General features: G+C 39.8%; 1 protein-coding gene across 1 annotated transcript in view; it reads left to right on the plus strand.

Moving 5' to 3' along the window:
• Positions 1-14,439, plus strand: part of lhpp (phospholysine phosphohistidine inorganic pyrophosphate phosphatase) — a 32,929-nt gene that overhangs the window by 14,232 nt on the left and 4,258 nt on the right. Inside the window, exon 6 of the mRNA XM_034119281.1 lies at positions 167-258. Coding sequence (XP_033975172.1) covers positions 167-258 — 92 coding nt within the window. The remainder of the gene's footprint in view (positions 1-166; positions 259-14,439) is intronic.

Consider the following 14,439-nt stretch of genomic DNA (forward strand, 5'->3'; position numbering starts at 1 on the left):
TGAGTTCCCTGGAACACCGGGGACACATATTCATGTATAAAAGACGTACAAAAGTGCATTTTGCATGATAGGTCCCCTTTAAATAATTCTAAACTCCTTTAGCAAAACACAAAAGCAGCTAAAAAAAAGTTAGTTTTCTTACAGTACTCTCCCTCCTCTCTTGCAGGCACTGATGATCGGGGATGATCTGGTGAACGATGTGGGTGGTGCACAAAACTGTGGAATGAAAGGCCTACAAGTCAGAACTGGCAAATACAGGTGGGTGATGTCCTGAACACACAAATGCTCAAACGACTCCTTTCTTGGTTATAAAAAGCATCACCTAAATCATACTGCATATAATTGTTCCCCATATTTTATATACATTTTTAAGCTAGTTTGACCATATTGTAAACAGAATAACAATACATTCAAGTGATAACCAGGAGAGGGTGCCCTCACACCAGCATAGTGCATCCCAGTTTCCTCCACAAAGGCTTCCTGTGAGTGAACCACCTCATTCTTCAGTCGCCCAGAATTGTTTATTTGATTGAAAATCCTCCAAAAATAGCTTTTTTTTTCCTCCACATCTTGAATGTTACTCCCCACAAGGTCATAGTCACCGAAGGATTTATGGTTCCCAATCTGGAGATTACTGGGGCCCTTTCTTATAGTGTAACTACAGAAACATATGGTTGATTATTTTAGGAACTATATGCGGTGACTGAGAGTAGGAGTAATGGAACGTCACATTATATAATATATATGTTTTACATTGTAATGTATGTTCATGTATGTTATGTAAGTCATGCAGGAACTGGTGTTTTAATGGTGTGTATGTAGGTTACACTACCTAGGCTTGAGTTGTTATATGTGTGGTTAGGAAATATTTATAGTGATTTATTTTTTAACTCAATATTGTAAAGCAGTAATGTAAAAAGTATTTAGTTACTTAACTTTAATAAAAGTATCAATACATCAGTTGGAAAAATTCCTTATTTCTTCTCAAAGTCCAGCATTTGAAATACAAATTTTTACAGATTGTACAACATTTCAAAGTATTAGCATTAAAATGTTATTCGATATGTTAATCCTCCTTAATGCTACTTACTACTAAAGTGCTTTGTAATTTTAGGAACAATACAATTGATAGCATCATATTATCTTACTTTGTCATGTTTTAAATGTAAAAAAAAGAATCTACCTCTTATTTCGTGGAATAAGAAGAAATCTTTCTATAAAATACATTTAACGTAGTAAAAGTATAAAGTTGCATAAACTGGAAAAACTTGCATAAACTGGAAAGACTTGCATAAACTGGAAAAACGAACACAATTAGACTTCAAAACTGTTCACTAGGGAACAGAAATGTTTAAAAAAGAACAGAATAGAATAAATAAATAAAAGCAGTTTCTTGATTATGTTGCTATTTTGTTTGGCTTGAAACCACCGATTAGTCTGAAGAGCACCATGCTGGATGACCTGCTCCACTGCTGCGTTCAGGCACGCAGGTCTCGGGTTATGTGACCAGAGAATGCCGAGTAATCTGCCTGAGCATCAGTCAGCTCTAATCCTGTACTAAAAGCACAGTCACTCAGTTATTTCTGTGTGTATACTATCACGCCAATTTGAGTGGATTTCCCTTTCATGTGCCTTTGTATACTTTGCTGAGATATATGTGCATGATTGTGTAACCTACATATCTATGTCAGTCTGTGGGTCTTTCAGTCACGACAAGTATACTTAACATTTTATAACGCAGATTCTCAGCAAACTATGCAAAGAAATTAGGTTTATATGACTTTGCAATCTTCTCCCAGCAGCTTGGATCAGCTCCAGTGTTCATGCACTCTTAAATAATATCTGATATACTAAACTTAATGCAGGATAAACCACATTAGATTACATCGCTACACATTCAGGTTTTCTTTCATGTTTGGAGGAGAGAGCAACTGGTTGAAATAAGTGGGCTTTCTCTTGCTGAGGAACACATGTGGAATCTGTATTGTGTTACATGACGTGTTGTGTTTCAGCTGTGGCGGTGGAGATTTATGGACTGATTGGTGAATGGAGTTAGTGTGGTGAAGCACGTGCATACACACCCATATAGAAAGTTACAACTATGAAGTTAACAGTTCAGTAAAATGAGACTGGTGTTTATGAAGCCCAAAGTTCTATTTCCAGGACTGCTAAAAGGTGTTGAAGTTATATCATCAGTTATCACTTCTTGTCAATTTTCTTCAGTGTGTGAGTGAGTATTAACAGAAGACACAATCCAGCCCATAACAGGAACTAAAATGTATGCATTACATTTGACTTTATGGCTCCGAAGTGAACTGTAATTTATTAATTTAACACCGACGCCTTGAAATGTCCTAGATCCTTCACCAGACGTATTATACCGTACTGTATACATTCCCAGAGAACAAGAGGAACAACAGTGACAGTAACAGTGTTTCCGTGCGACTGTGAGTGAGAGGCAGACGTGAGATTTAACGTTATTTAGCCAAGCAGGCCCAGTGAACCCAGGCTTGCTGGGAGCAGCTATAAACCCTCAGTCAGATCTGTGAAAACACAGCTGTTTCCAAGTCAACCAGATGCTGCGCAGGCCTCCAGTTCCCATCAAGCTCGGGGAAAAAAGGCTTCTTCAAATACCCCAGGCAATACAGGAAGGGAAAAAGATACAAATCACAGACAAATCTAATCATATCAGCTTATTTTGAAAGCCCTTGACTTGACATACTGTTAGGACTGCATACATTCTGTCAGATGCTTAAACCTCTTTAGAACGTTTACACTGGCTGCTTTCTTACTCTCTTATTTAAATGTGTAATTTGAGTTTCTTCCTCTAGTGAGATGATACATTTTGTGTGTTCGTCTTTCTATTGTGTGTATTCATTTTGTTAAAAGGAACTTAAAACACTAATTACTACCACGACTATACATAATAATCTTCTCTCTTTTAGGAGACAGTTTTATGTAAATAAATGCAGGTTTTCCTAGGGTCTCACATGCAACTGTTTTACTTCATATGATGCAGAGAACATATTTCTGCTTGTTATAATCTTGTGATGGCTCCTGCAGATTAAGTTCAAGAGGAGGAGGCCAACTGAACCAATATTGTAGTGCCCGCCAGTAATGGCTGTTGAGAGACTACAGGCGTAATATAGGGGTAATTGTAATTGTAATAGGGGAGTGTTCTGCTAGCAGTCAACTTTCCCTTGTTCTTAAATAATGAGCCGAAGTTAGCACACTTCCCTCAGGGGAGCCAGGGAACCCTTTGCTCTTTAACGTAGAACAGGTTTTCAAAGAGGGGCCTACTCCAAAGAAAATGGCTGGAAATGGGGAGTATGGCGATCTGACTGCTGATGTTGATTAGCTGCATGGGAACAGTCTGCCAACACTGTGCTGTACCAAGCCTTTCAGCTCTGTAGTTATGTGTTGAATGGTAGTCACATAGTTAAATCTGCAAATCTAATCTCACAACTAATGTACCTGATTGTTTCCATTCCACAGAGTATCTAGTGTCTCATAGGGAAAATCAGTACCAATCTGCTTTGTTTTGTTTGTGTAATCTTCAAACAGATATTTCATGATTTATATGCATTAAGCTCAAATGTTAAAAGGGCCATATCATGCTCATTTTAAGGTTCCATAAATGTATTTTGTTCCTCTATTGTGACATGCTTTAATGTTGAAGAGTGCTTTATGTTTCTCATACTGCCTGTGCTGCAGCGCCTCTTTTCACCCTTGGTCTAAAACCAGAGCACAGTCTGCTCTGATTGGTTAGCTGGCTGCCTCACTTGTGATTGGTTAACCGCTTAGAGATGCCTATCACATCTATCACTATCAGAGTATCCTATCACATACAATATGTGGGAGCGCTAGCCAATAGAAAGGCAAGTGTTACGTAGTGATGTCACTACAAAGGACTACAATCCAGGCAACTTTGGGATTTAAGCCTTTGTAGACCATTTTCATGCACAAACACCTATATAACACACTACAGGGAAAGGGAAACCTCCAAAAAGCATTATAGGGCCCGTTTTATGGAAAATCTCTTACTGCATACAATAATTTTGGATTATATTATTATTTTGTTGAAAAAGTGCAAAATGTGGTGTCAAAGCAGTGTTTATTGGTTATTCTGGCCACTTGGGGGCAATAGAACAAGCTGTAAGCACCACAGTGACATATCACCCTGTGCATTTAATGTAATGTGTCAAATGTTAGCAAACTGTTGCCTAACACATCTGTGCTTCTTCTTCTTAATGGTCAAACTGTTATGACACTAAAAGAGCAGTCAGATGATGAGTATGCTGTCCTTTCCTCTGTCATCTCCTGCGGTCTGTGGCCTCCACTGGTCCTGTGTTTTTGTTTCTGTTCTCTTATCTTCAAGGAACTGCATCGGCACACAGGCTTTGAAGCTTCATAAAAGCAGGTTCACATCATGCTGTTCCTTCATGCTCTATTTGTAGACCAGTTTAATTGCTTCTGCCACCCGACAAAATTAGTTTCTGAGCCTTTTGGTCTTGGCATGCTGTCTGTCTCTTGGTGATAATCAAAGAAGTAGGATTCCAGGCTTTTGATTTAAACGTACACTCTCAGTATTGGCATTTGTTATTCTGCCGGGAAGAAAACAGCGTAGTGATGTGTCAGATACTAACACAGTATTGATAGGTATTTTGAATGAGGGCCAGTGAGTTAGAGGAAACCCTTACTGGATTCCCGCCGGAGTCTGGCAGAGAAGGCACAGAAAACATTTTCACACAGCAGCAACTCTCTCCAAAATGGTTTACATTGTAAACCTCTCCCTGTGGCCAACGCTTGACTGCTAATGTGAGTGCTGGGGAAAATGTTTTTCCAAGCAAGCCAGGCCAGATTAAACGTCTCCAGAGAGAGCTAGTCCCCGATGGTACAAACTATGAACCAGTTTACCGAAACCGCACCCTGGTTCGTGCCCTTTCTGTCTGCAGCCATCACTGAGCTATACGCAACAGGAAATGAGCATTGTGGGGGGGCTAGTGGCCATTTGTTTACTATACAGATTTGTTTTTCTTTTGTATGTATTACAGGCTGTGAGAAAGGTTGCACATAAACGAGCTAACGTTAACATGTTTGTTAGAGAAGATGCTTAGTAAGTTTTATACTGTATGTATCCATGTTGTTGGATTGTTATCCCCACTTGGGAGCTTTTAATGCATCAACAAATGTAAACCAAAGGCAAACAAACAGTAGCTTTTTTTTTAAAGCTGGAATGATTGCATTATGTGTAAATATTGGATTGTCTTCAAATATTTCTGCAAAGTAGTTTTGTAGCCATTTTGCCACTGGTTTGTTGAAATGTTATTTTAAATCTGAGCGATATTGTAGCTGTCAGCTCTCTTGCTTGAACTTAAAACTATAAGGTAATATAATCATGGTCTGAGCGATATGATGTGAACGTGGCCTTAGTATGGTAGCCTTTAATGTAAGAATGTTTGTGTTCATCTTAGAATAGTCTCGCAACAAACAGCTCAGCCTGTTGCAAGGCAAATCAATGTGTAATGTCAATGTGTGTTATGACTAGTGAACTGTGTAACGTGATATTGTGGTTAGCACACATCTTATCTTTGAAGCTGTTGTACTCAACACGTACGTTTGTACATATGCAGTACTGTGTGAGTTACATCAGTTAGAACACACAGTTCTCACCAGATGGTCGCTATGCAAATATTGATAGATAGCACTGTAACTGCTACTCCTGGGATCATCAGAAGCATTGGGTCTGAGAAGGATGTGGAATGACAGTCAAATGGATCTGGCTTCATGCCATACTGAGGTTGTCTAAGTAGTAGGTTTGCTTCATAGACACCAGGCAGAGAGTGTGAGAGAAGGCACTGAGCTTTTTACATCTTTGGCCCTATTAAACAATCTATAGTGGGGTCTAATGTGCATGGCTCAAGTGCATTCAGGGAGTGTACAATTTCACTTTTGCTTGTTAAACGGCTCATAATCTGGGACTACTAAACTTCCTGAATAGCCAAATTGGACTTGAGTTGAGTTAAAGGTCCCCTATTAATTAATGGTCCACTATTTGATAGGGCTGCTCGATTATGGCAAAAATCATAATCTCGATTATTTGGGTCAATAATTGATATCACGATTATTAAAAACGATTATCCATTTACTTTGAAAACATCCATTTATTGAAAAAAATGTTTTGAACAGTATGTTTTTAACAGTTGATTACCCTGAACTTTAAGTATAATTCAACTGAAAAACCAATAAAAAATAAATAAAATAAAAATAAAAAACATAATCGCTTTATTTCGATTATGTTGTTTTCATAATCGTTGCAAGCCAAAATCGTAATTGCGATTAAAATACGATTAATTGAGCAGCCCTACTATTTGATGTCTTTTATATATGTGTCCCCGGTGTGTAAGGAGACTCACAAAGTGTCAGAAAATAAAACCCTCTCTCTTTTCCTCCTTACCCACATCTCTAAAAAAAAGAAAATACGGGTGTACAACAGAGCTGATCCAGATTTGCTGCTGTCATGATGTAATATCGGAAATGTGGGCTGGCTCTACGCCCACGGCCCTATCAGAAACGTTGCTGTATCAGAGACAATGCGCGAGGTGTTTTGAAAGTAATATGGTCTTTTTTTACAATAGCAAGCATCGCTAACACTCAGAGCTAACTATGTACTGGAGAGAGTAGGTGTAAAAAAGCAGGATATAAAAAGGTACTCACCTTGTGGTAAACCCGCAAAAGAAAAAGCATTTGAGCTCCATACTGTTTCAGAAATAATCCTTGATTTGGTTTGGAACATAATATTGCTTTTAATCAAGGCAGCATTTAGCTGGGAATCTGCTTCTCTATGCAGCTCTGCTGCATGTGGCTCCAAAGGGGGCGTGTCCCCGTAGCTACTGACCCAGAATCAGCACTTTAGTAACAAGGCTGAAATAGAGGGGTATGAGGCATGACTACAATGGGTGATCTGTTTGGTATTTTGAGCAAAACACTTCAGAGACATGTTTTGTATAGATATTGCCCTATAATATATTGTTCAAATATAGAATAATAGGTGAGCTTTAATGCGCATATTTCTATCTGAATAATGCCCCTAAAAAAGAGTGTTGGTCAATGCATTAATGTATTCTGTTGCAAAAACATAGCAATGTGACAACATTTGGTCCGACCAAACCTCAATACCATCATACCCATGGGCGCTACTTACACAACATGGGCACATGGCGTGAAAATACCAACTGTGTCGGTCTTAAACCAGCAAAGTGCACTGTGTGGGGTGTTGGTTAGGGCCCCATATAAGAGACTTCCTGTCACCAATAAACTGTAGAATTGTCCCTATCAATGGAGTTCAAGTCAGGTCCAGAGAAATCAGTCCCTGTGTCCAGCATAGGTCTACCCCCCCGTCCCAGCAGCCCAGACTGAACTGACTGGGTGAGGGTCACATAACCTGTGATCAGTGGGGACAGCTAGAGCACATTTCCACTGGACCCCTTAAGGAAGTCATGCAAATGTAGCCATTATCAGTGCAGCGAATAGGAGGACTGCTCATTAGGAGAACAAATGTCCCATCTGCCTGAGCAAACAGATTATAGGAGTTACAGCTCACACAGTGGAAAGATCATGCTATCAGCTTAATATGATATATAGTGGTGATTTGTGTGTTGAGTCTTTAATTGTGAGCACAAGATTGTGTTAAAAGGGGTCTGATTGTATTATCACTTCAGAAGTGCCCTCTAGCTCTAATTTATACTTAAATCATTTGACTGGATTTTAATTTAGTCAATCAAGCGAGATGTAATGTTGATAGTTGCTTAATCATACATACTGTACAGTACAGGAAATCAAAGTACACAACAAATCTGAATCTAAGCTTTTTTTCTGGAGGTTTAATTTAAAAACTCAGGGTTTTTTAAATGATCCTGAAATGGATTATTTATTATTGGTACAGTGTCAGTTTTATCTTATATTAAAGTTCCTGTTGGTTTTTTATCTTGTTTGCACAATACGAAACGTTAAACATTTATTTGTATTGTTGTGTCTACAAAGGGCGCTCATGCATAAAGGAATACATATTTAAGGTTATATGATTGAGGGTAAAGGGTTCATGGAAAGGTGTGAACACTTCAGTGCATTAGGGGTGTCGACAGAAAGCTGAAGCTCTCCCCCTCTGACATTAACAGCCTATCAGATCTCCGTTCTTGTAAATCAAACAGACATTAGACTGAACACAGTGCAGCAGTGTTAGGTTTATGGATGGGCTTTGTCCTTAGCAGATCTGTGACACTGAACCTTGGCAGGGTGACTGTGCATGGCTGTGGTTGCAGCTTAATCTCCTTTACAAACTGAGCGCTGCCCCTGAGATGGCTCCCAGGTACATACTGTATTTCAGCCTAGCTTATCTTTCCGTCATCCACTGGTGTCCTATGGCCTCAATGGCTATGATAATGTACATGGTTTCAAGTGTGTGCTTGACAGACAGACAGTGATTGTTTGTGATATATGTGACTTACCATATATCAAGGCCTTGTTTGTATGTTTCAAAAACATGATTATGACATTTTTAATTTGTGATAAAGCCTTAGATTCTCTTTCTGGAGCTAACAACAGGATTGAATTGTGTCTGAGCAGGATGTGCTTGAGTTGCAGTTTCTCTGTACTCTGTCTTAACCTTTGTGAACTGTTTGTCTCTGTAGACAATTTTATAGTGTCTAGTACAAAAGCACAGTCCCACACCCTGTCCTGTTAACTGCTGTTAGCACATTCGTTTTGTCTGTGTGGGAAGGAAGTGAAGTTATCTCATTTCTCTCTTCTCCGCTGAGGGTGTGGGCTGTGAGCTTAGAAGCTTGTCAACTCGACAGCTACAGCATTTTTGACTGTGTCATTGAGGTCGGTTTACCTCAGTCTGCTCCACCACAGAAAGCCTTTACTCTAATCCAGTGAATCCTACTACAGTATGTGCAGAATTTAGCCTTTGAACTGAAGCTGGATCTGCAGGGGCCCTCTTTTGTGTCTGGGTCCCCTCTGGATCATCAGAGGAACTGAAATCATGAGAATTGTGACCTATAAGGTTTAGTTTGTTCTGTGGCAAACAGATCGTTGTTGGGAAGAGAGTTTGGCTTGTTCCCACGGTAAAACACGTTTGGCTTAGAGCAACAGAGACAATATATACATTACCATTCATCTATGTGTAGTGTATGGACCAATCGGCTACCTGCGGGTCATGGCACTTTCAGCCAATGTGAAAGTGCCTAAAAACCTGCATTCTCTCTTATAGCCAGCAGGGGGGGGGGGGACTCAATGGTTAAAAAAAGAAATCTGGTATCTGATTATATAGAAGTCTATGAAACAATGACCCTACTTCTAACTAAATGTAATTTCATTGTTGAAAAATGCATGGTCTCAATCTTTAGTTTCCAGTTTTCTTCAATACAGAATGATGTTCATTTTGTAATAATCCGTCCTAGTTAGATTCAATTAAACGATAAAGCAAGTTGTGCTTTGGGCGTTGCTACTCGTCATTGTCAAGTTACTCATAGGCATTGTCAAGTTAATGTTCTCCACATCTCAGTCAGCAGGGTTTTGTCAGGATATGCAGGGTATAATAAGAAAATACATGTTGCATAAGGTTTCTATTTTCACACTGGATTTCCCTCCTTTTTTTAACAGATAACACATGAAAGCTGTGTTTTGTTGTTAGGAGCTCTTTCCCAGCTTGCATGCTCCCACCTTATCCATTCTTGTCCCGAGAGGTGGGTGGGTTCCTCTTTTTAAAAAACATTTTGCAGTGCTTTGTGATTGCAGCGATTCAAATATTCATAATGAATACACTTTAAAAAAACTTTATCGATCTCTTTTTCAAGGGAGACCTGTCCATCATGGCAGCAAGTAGGTTACAACGTGAACATAAAACAACAAGCCTCATACTACCACCTAAGAAACATCTCCAAAATGCGACACTCCCTCACCAAACCGGATGCAGAAAAACTGGTCCATGCCTTCATCACCTCCCGCATTGATTACTGCAATTCTCTGCTTGCAGGCCTTCCAGCAAAAACCACTCAGAGACTGCAATATATACAAAACTGTGCCGCCCGGATACTCACAAAAACACGCAAATCAGAGCACATCACCCCCATCCTTCACTCACTCCACTGGCTCCCTGTAACACACCGGATCAACTACAAAGTCCTCATAATGGTCTTCAACGCCATCAATCACACTGGCCCCACCTACCTACAGGAACTGCTAACCAGAAAACATTCACATACCTCACGCAGACTCAGGTCAGACAGCTCCAATCTCCTGGCTGTCCCGCGGACAAAACTGGTCACCATGGGAAACCGTGCTTTCTCCTCCCTGGGTCCACGTCTGTGGAATCAGCTTCCAGAGAACATACGGACCTCAGCATCACTCTCAGTTTTTAGGAAATGCCTCAAGACCCACCTGTTCCACACCGCATTTTACTGACTGTCCTTTACTTTATTTATTTTTTTAAACCTTCTATGCTCTTAACCTTTTATTTTTATTTTTATATTGTCATATTTTATCCAATATGCTCCTTTAGATAACTTTTTACTTATTGTTCCTTATAGCTTTGTGAAGCACCTTGAGATGACGTTGTTTTTAAAGTGTGCTATATAAATCAAATGTATTATTATTATTATTAGATAACACAAAAGGACATCATATTTACAGGGCTACATTTACATACCTAGAGACATTGACAAGTACCAACAGTATCAATTATCATTGCACCTGAATATGAACAAATAAGAAGTTCTCTCTACTATAAACATGTAGGCTGGATTACATCAGTTGTGTCTTTAAGGGCAGCATTAACCACAATTCCATCAACTGCAAATTAAATTACAGTCCAAGCTATGCATTCATCCCATTCCCATAGATCAAAATGGGCAGCTCTTTGGAGAATGTAAACACAATCACTTGTGGAAATGTTTTCCTCATTCAGCCAGCACTCTGGTGTTGGCTTGATGGAACACTACTTTAACTTTTTTCTATTTGTGTCTCTCTTCCTAAAAAATGTTTTACTTAGATTTAAGCAAAAACATGGCACAAACATTTTAAGACACTTGGTTTGTCGCTACCATGGTCATAATCCAATTGCTTGCATGGATAAATAGCCAATAGAGTTGTCCATTTGTCATCGCCTACTTACTGATGACCAGTGGTCTTCAGTCAATGCAATATCTATGTAGCTTGTGCCAAGTCTGCTCATTGTAAACATCCACGATTGGAAGTTGGGGTCAAGGTGTTAGCGTGTTAATGTTTCTGGATTAATAGAAAGCATTAACACGTTAAAGCTGACAGTGCTAATAATTGGCCATTTGATTTGTTACTAGCATTTCATTACTGAGTCATGGTTGATCAAGGCTGCTTCCATTTTCATTTAAACAAGCTACAACACATTTCAAGCCAAGGGGATTTAATTCTCAACACAAAAGTTTTCAGTTGAGTAAACCTGCGTCACTTAACTTGCGTTTTGTCTACAGATAAGAGATCCTTTTAAGTCGCCATGATCATGCGTTACCTCGAGATACATCCGAGTACAACAAAGCTCAAATAAGAGCAGAAGAGACTCGTTCTCAGCTTGAATGAAAGATGTCAAGATGTTGTAGATGTAGCTGTGCGTTTGGATCAGATAGACGCAAGATCAGAACACAGATTGCGTACAGATTTGAGATGGATGTGTCAGTAGCTGCACAAAGAGGTTAAAGAGCTTGATGAGACTCCAGTGGGTGCCCGAGCCTGGCCTACCATCCCTCACCACCCCGGGGTGACAGTTTCCCCTGCCTGCAGGCTCCTCTAAAGCCTGCTGTGCGTTATAAGTCAATGAGATATTAATAATTAACCAGAGCTTTTTTTCACAGTGAGACTAGACTCCCACGGCGAGACAAAGGAGCCTGCCGGGCCTTGGCCACTGAGCCCTCGATGGTACTTTTCCACCCGTGAGAGAGAGAGAGAGAGAAAAGGAGTGAGAGTGGGAGAGAATCGGAGAGCTAAAGCCCACAGATGGCAGGCTGAAACATAGCACTGCCTCTTAAATACATGAACACAGGCCCTTAGTCGTTTCAATGGGGATCCAATCCCTCCTGCAATTACCAAAAGACAGGCTGCTTGGCTGGGGGGACTTGGGCTCTTGCCTGGTTTCTGCTGCAACCATTTTTTTCTCCTAATAGTTTGTGTATGTGTGTATGTGTGTGTGTGTGTGTGCGTTGTTTTATTTTCTGTATGAGAAGCAGGTGACTCAGCAGCCTCTTGCTGATAGCAAAACACTCATACACAGGGAGATACACACACACACACACACACACACACACACACACACACACACACACACACACACACACACACAAATGAAGGCTCAGCAAATCAACAACACTGCTAATAATAACATGCTGATGAAAAAACTGTGGTTAGATCTGGGTCACATGAAGCTCTGCATATTGAGCACAATGCCGACCGAACAGCTGTGAAATGATGAAGGGTGTTACCTTTGTAAGAATTTGGTGAAACAAGTAACATTTCTTTAAAATCAGTCATTACTTTTTAATAGTGAAATAGTAACCTTTCATTTGTTTAGCATTGATGTACTCAACTTTTAGAGGATGTTAGAAACATTACCCCATAAAGAAGAGTCCATAGATTTAGCATTGCACACATATAACATTGTATGTCTCACACAATGTTTGTATTATCCAATTTGATCAGAGATTGTCTTCTTTGTTCCACGTATTCTTCCTCATTACCCACGATGCAACTTGACCAGAGACAATCTGTCAGAGATTTGGGTGTGTTATGTTAGAAGCAGCTAATCTAGCCTTGAGCAGCTATCCTTAAGAAGAGATAAAGAGCAGGCTATAGAGCTGTTGGGCTCAGATATGTTTTCATTATCAAACAATTTGAAAACCATCGTATTTTTCCTTTTCAGACAATGCCCTCAATTCATTTCCCTTTGAAAATTAAACAGCTCTACATCGTCTGATATACATCACTGTTGGGTGTAGTCACAAGAAAAATCCCCCTTAACCACACCTAGATGCTCTGCTGAATGGCATCAAAGGTTCAACTGACTTGTATATTCAACCTAGAGAGATCATTACACCCTCTGTCAAATATAATATGTAGTGTTTTTATTTTTTATTTACTCTATAAAAGATTGCACAAGTGATTTAGCATGTTTACCACAATCAGCTCTTTTTTTAAGACTAACTTATTTTTGTGTTTCAGGTTATTGATTGTTTTTATTGTCTTTCCGCTGCTTTCTAAACAATGTTCTTGTTTAACATATCAAAATATATCAGCTTGAAATTAGCTTGAGGTGTGAAAGCCATCCAAGTCAATGATGTTATCTGCATTTATTCATCAAGTACAATACACCAAAGCAAACAAGGCATTGACATAACATCCCTTTTATGATCCATATTTAAAACAGGGACAGGTATTGATGAAGGGTTACTTCTACTTAGTTCATTTAATATTGCTGTAGGTGTCAGTCTGACAAAGTCGTTTTGGGATCCACTGGCCGACAGGATGAGTCTGGTGCTTGATTTTCATATATGGAAATAAATGGAAATCAATGGCTGCTCTAAATGTAAAACAAACACACACACAGTGCTTTTACTATCTCTCAGAGACAGAAAGTGAATGCAATACGTCCAGTTCGTTTAACCACTCACGTATTTGTGGTTTGGATTGACAGAAACTTTCCAGTGGGTAGTTTTGACGGTTCAGGATATTCTCTTTCTCTCACACACACACACACACACACACTCGCGCACATCACAGCACTCAATGGTTTACAGAGAGCGACAGGATGGAAAGAAGCCAAGCGGCTCATCTTGGTGCAAACAGGGAATCCCCTTTGTGTCCTGCTCGATTGGAAATAACCGTTTATCTGTGTGAAGTGTGAAAATTTGTACCGCAGCTGTTTGCTGATCATGACTCAACATTATACAGCTTTTGGTAGCGATAACCGCTGCTGCATGGCCACGACTTCAGCAGAGGATGTGAGCGCTCCAGTTTAGCATCTGGCTCTTATGTTGCCATAACATGCATGTAGCATGGTGGTTCCCCCCGGTTCAGTTGGGCTGTATTTGCAAAAGGTTGCAGCTGTATACCTTTTTTTAAAGGAAGTTATCTTGATCAGCTAAAAGAGAAAAGCTGTAGGAGATGGGGAGGGTGGTAAAACCAGAACATCTCAACTTGTCTTCTTTTCCTCCTTCTGATATGGCACCAATATATCCCATGACATTTTGTTTATAACCGAGACAGTGAAGCTGTGATCACATTCTCACCCTCAAGGCCAAGAATTGCAACTTCAGCAAGCAGCATCAGAAACTCATGCAGTTCCACACGTCCTCTCCCCCTCGGGGTGATGGGAAAATCTTTGTCTTGCGTCTAGATCTTATGTCACCCACAAGG

The sequence above is a fragment of the Trematomus bernacchii genome, unplaced genomic scaffold (assembly GCF_902827165.1).
Source record: "Trematomus bernacchii unplaced genomic scaffold, fTreBer1.1, whole genome shotgun sequence".
NCBI classification, from domain to species: Eukaryota; Metazoa; Chordata; class Actinopteri; order Perciformes; family Nototheniidae; genus Trematomus; species Trematomus bernacchii.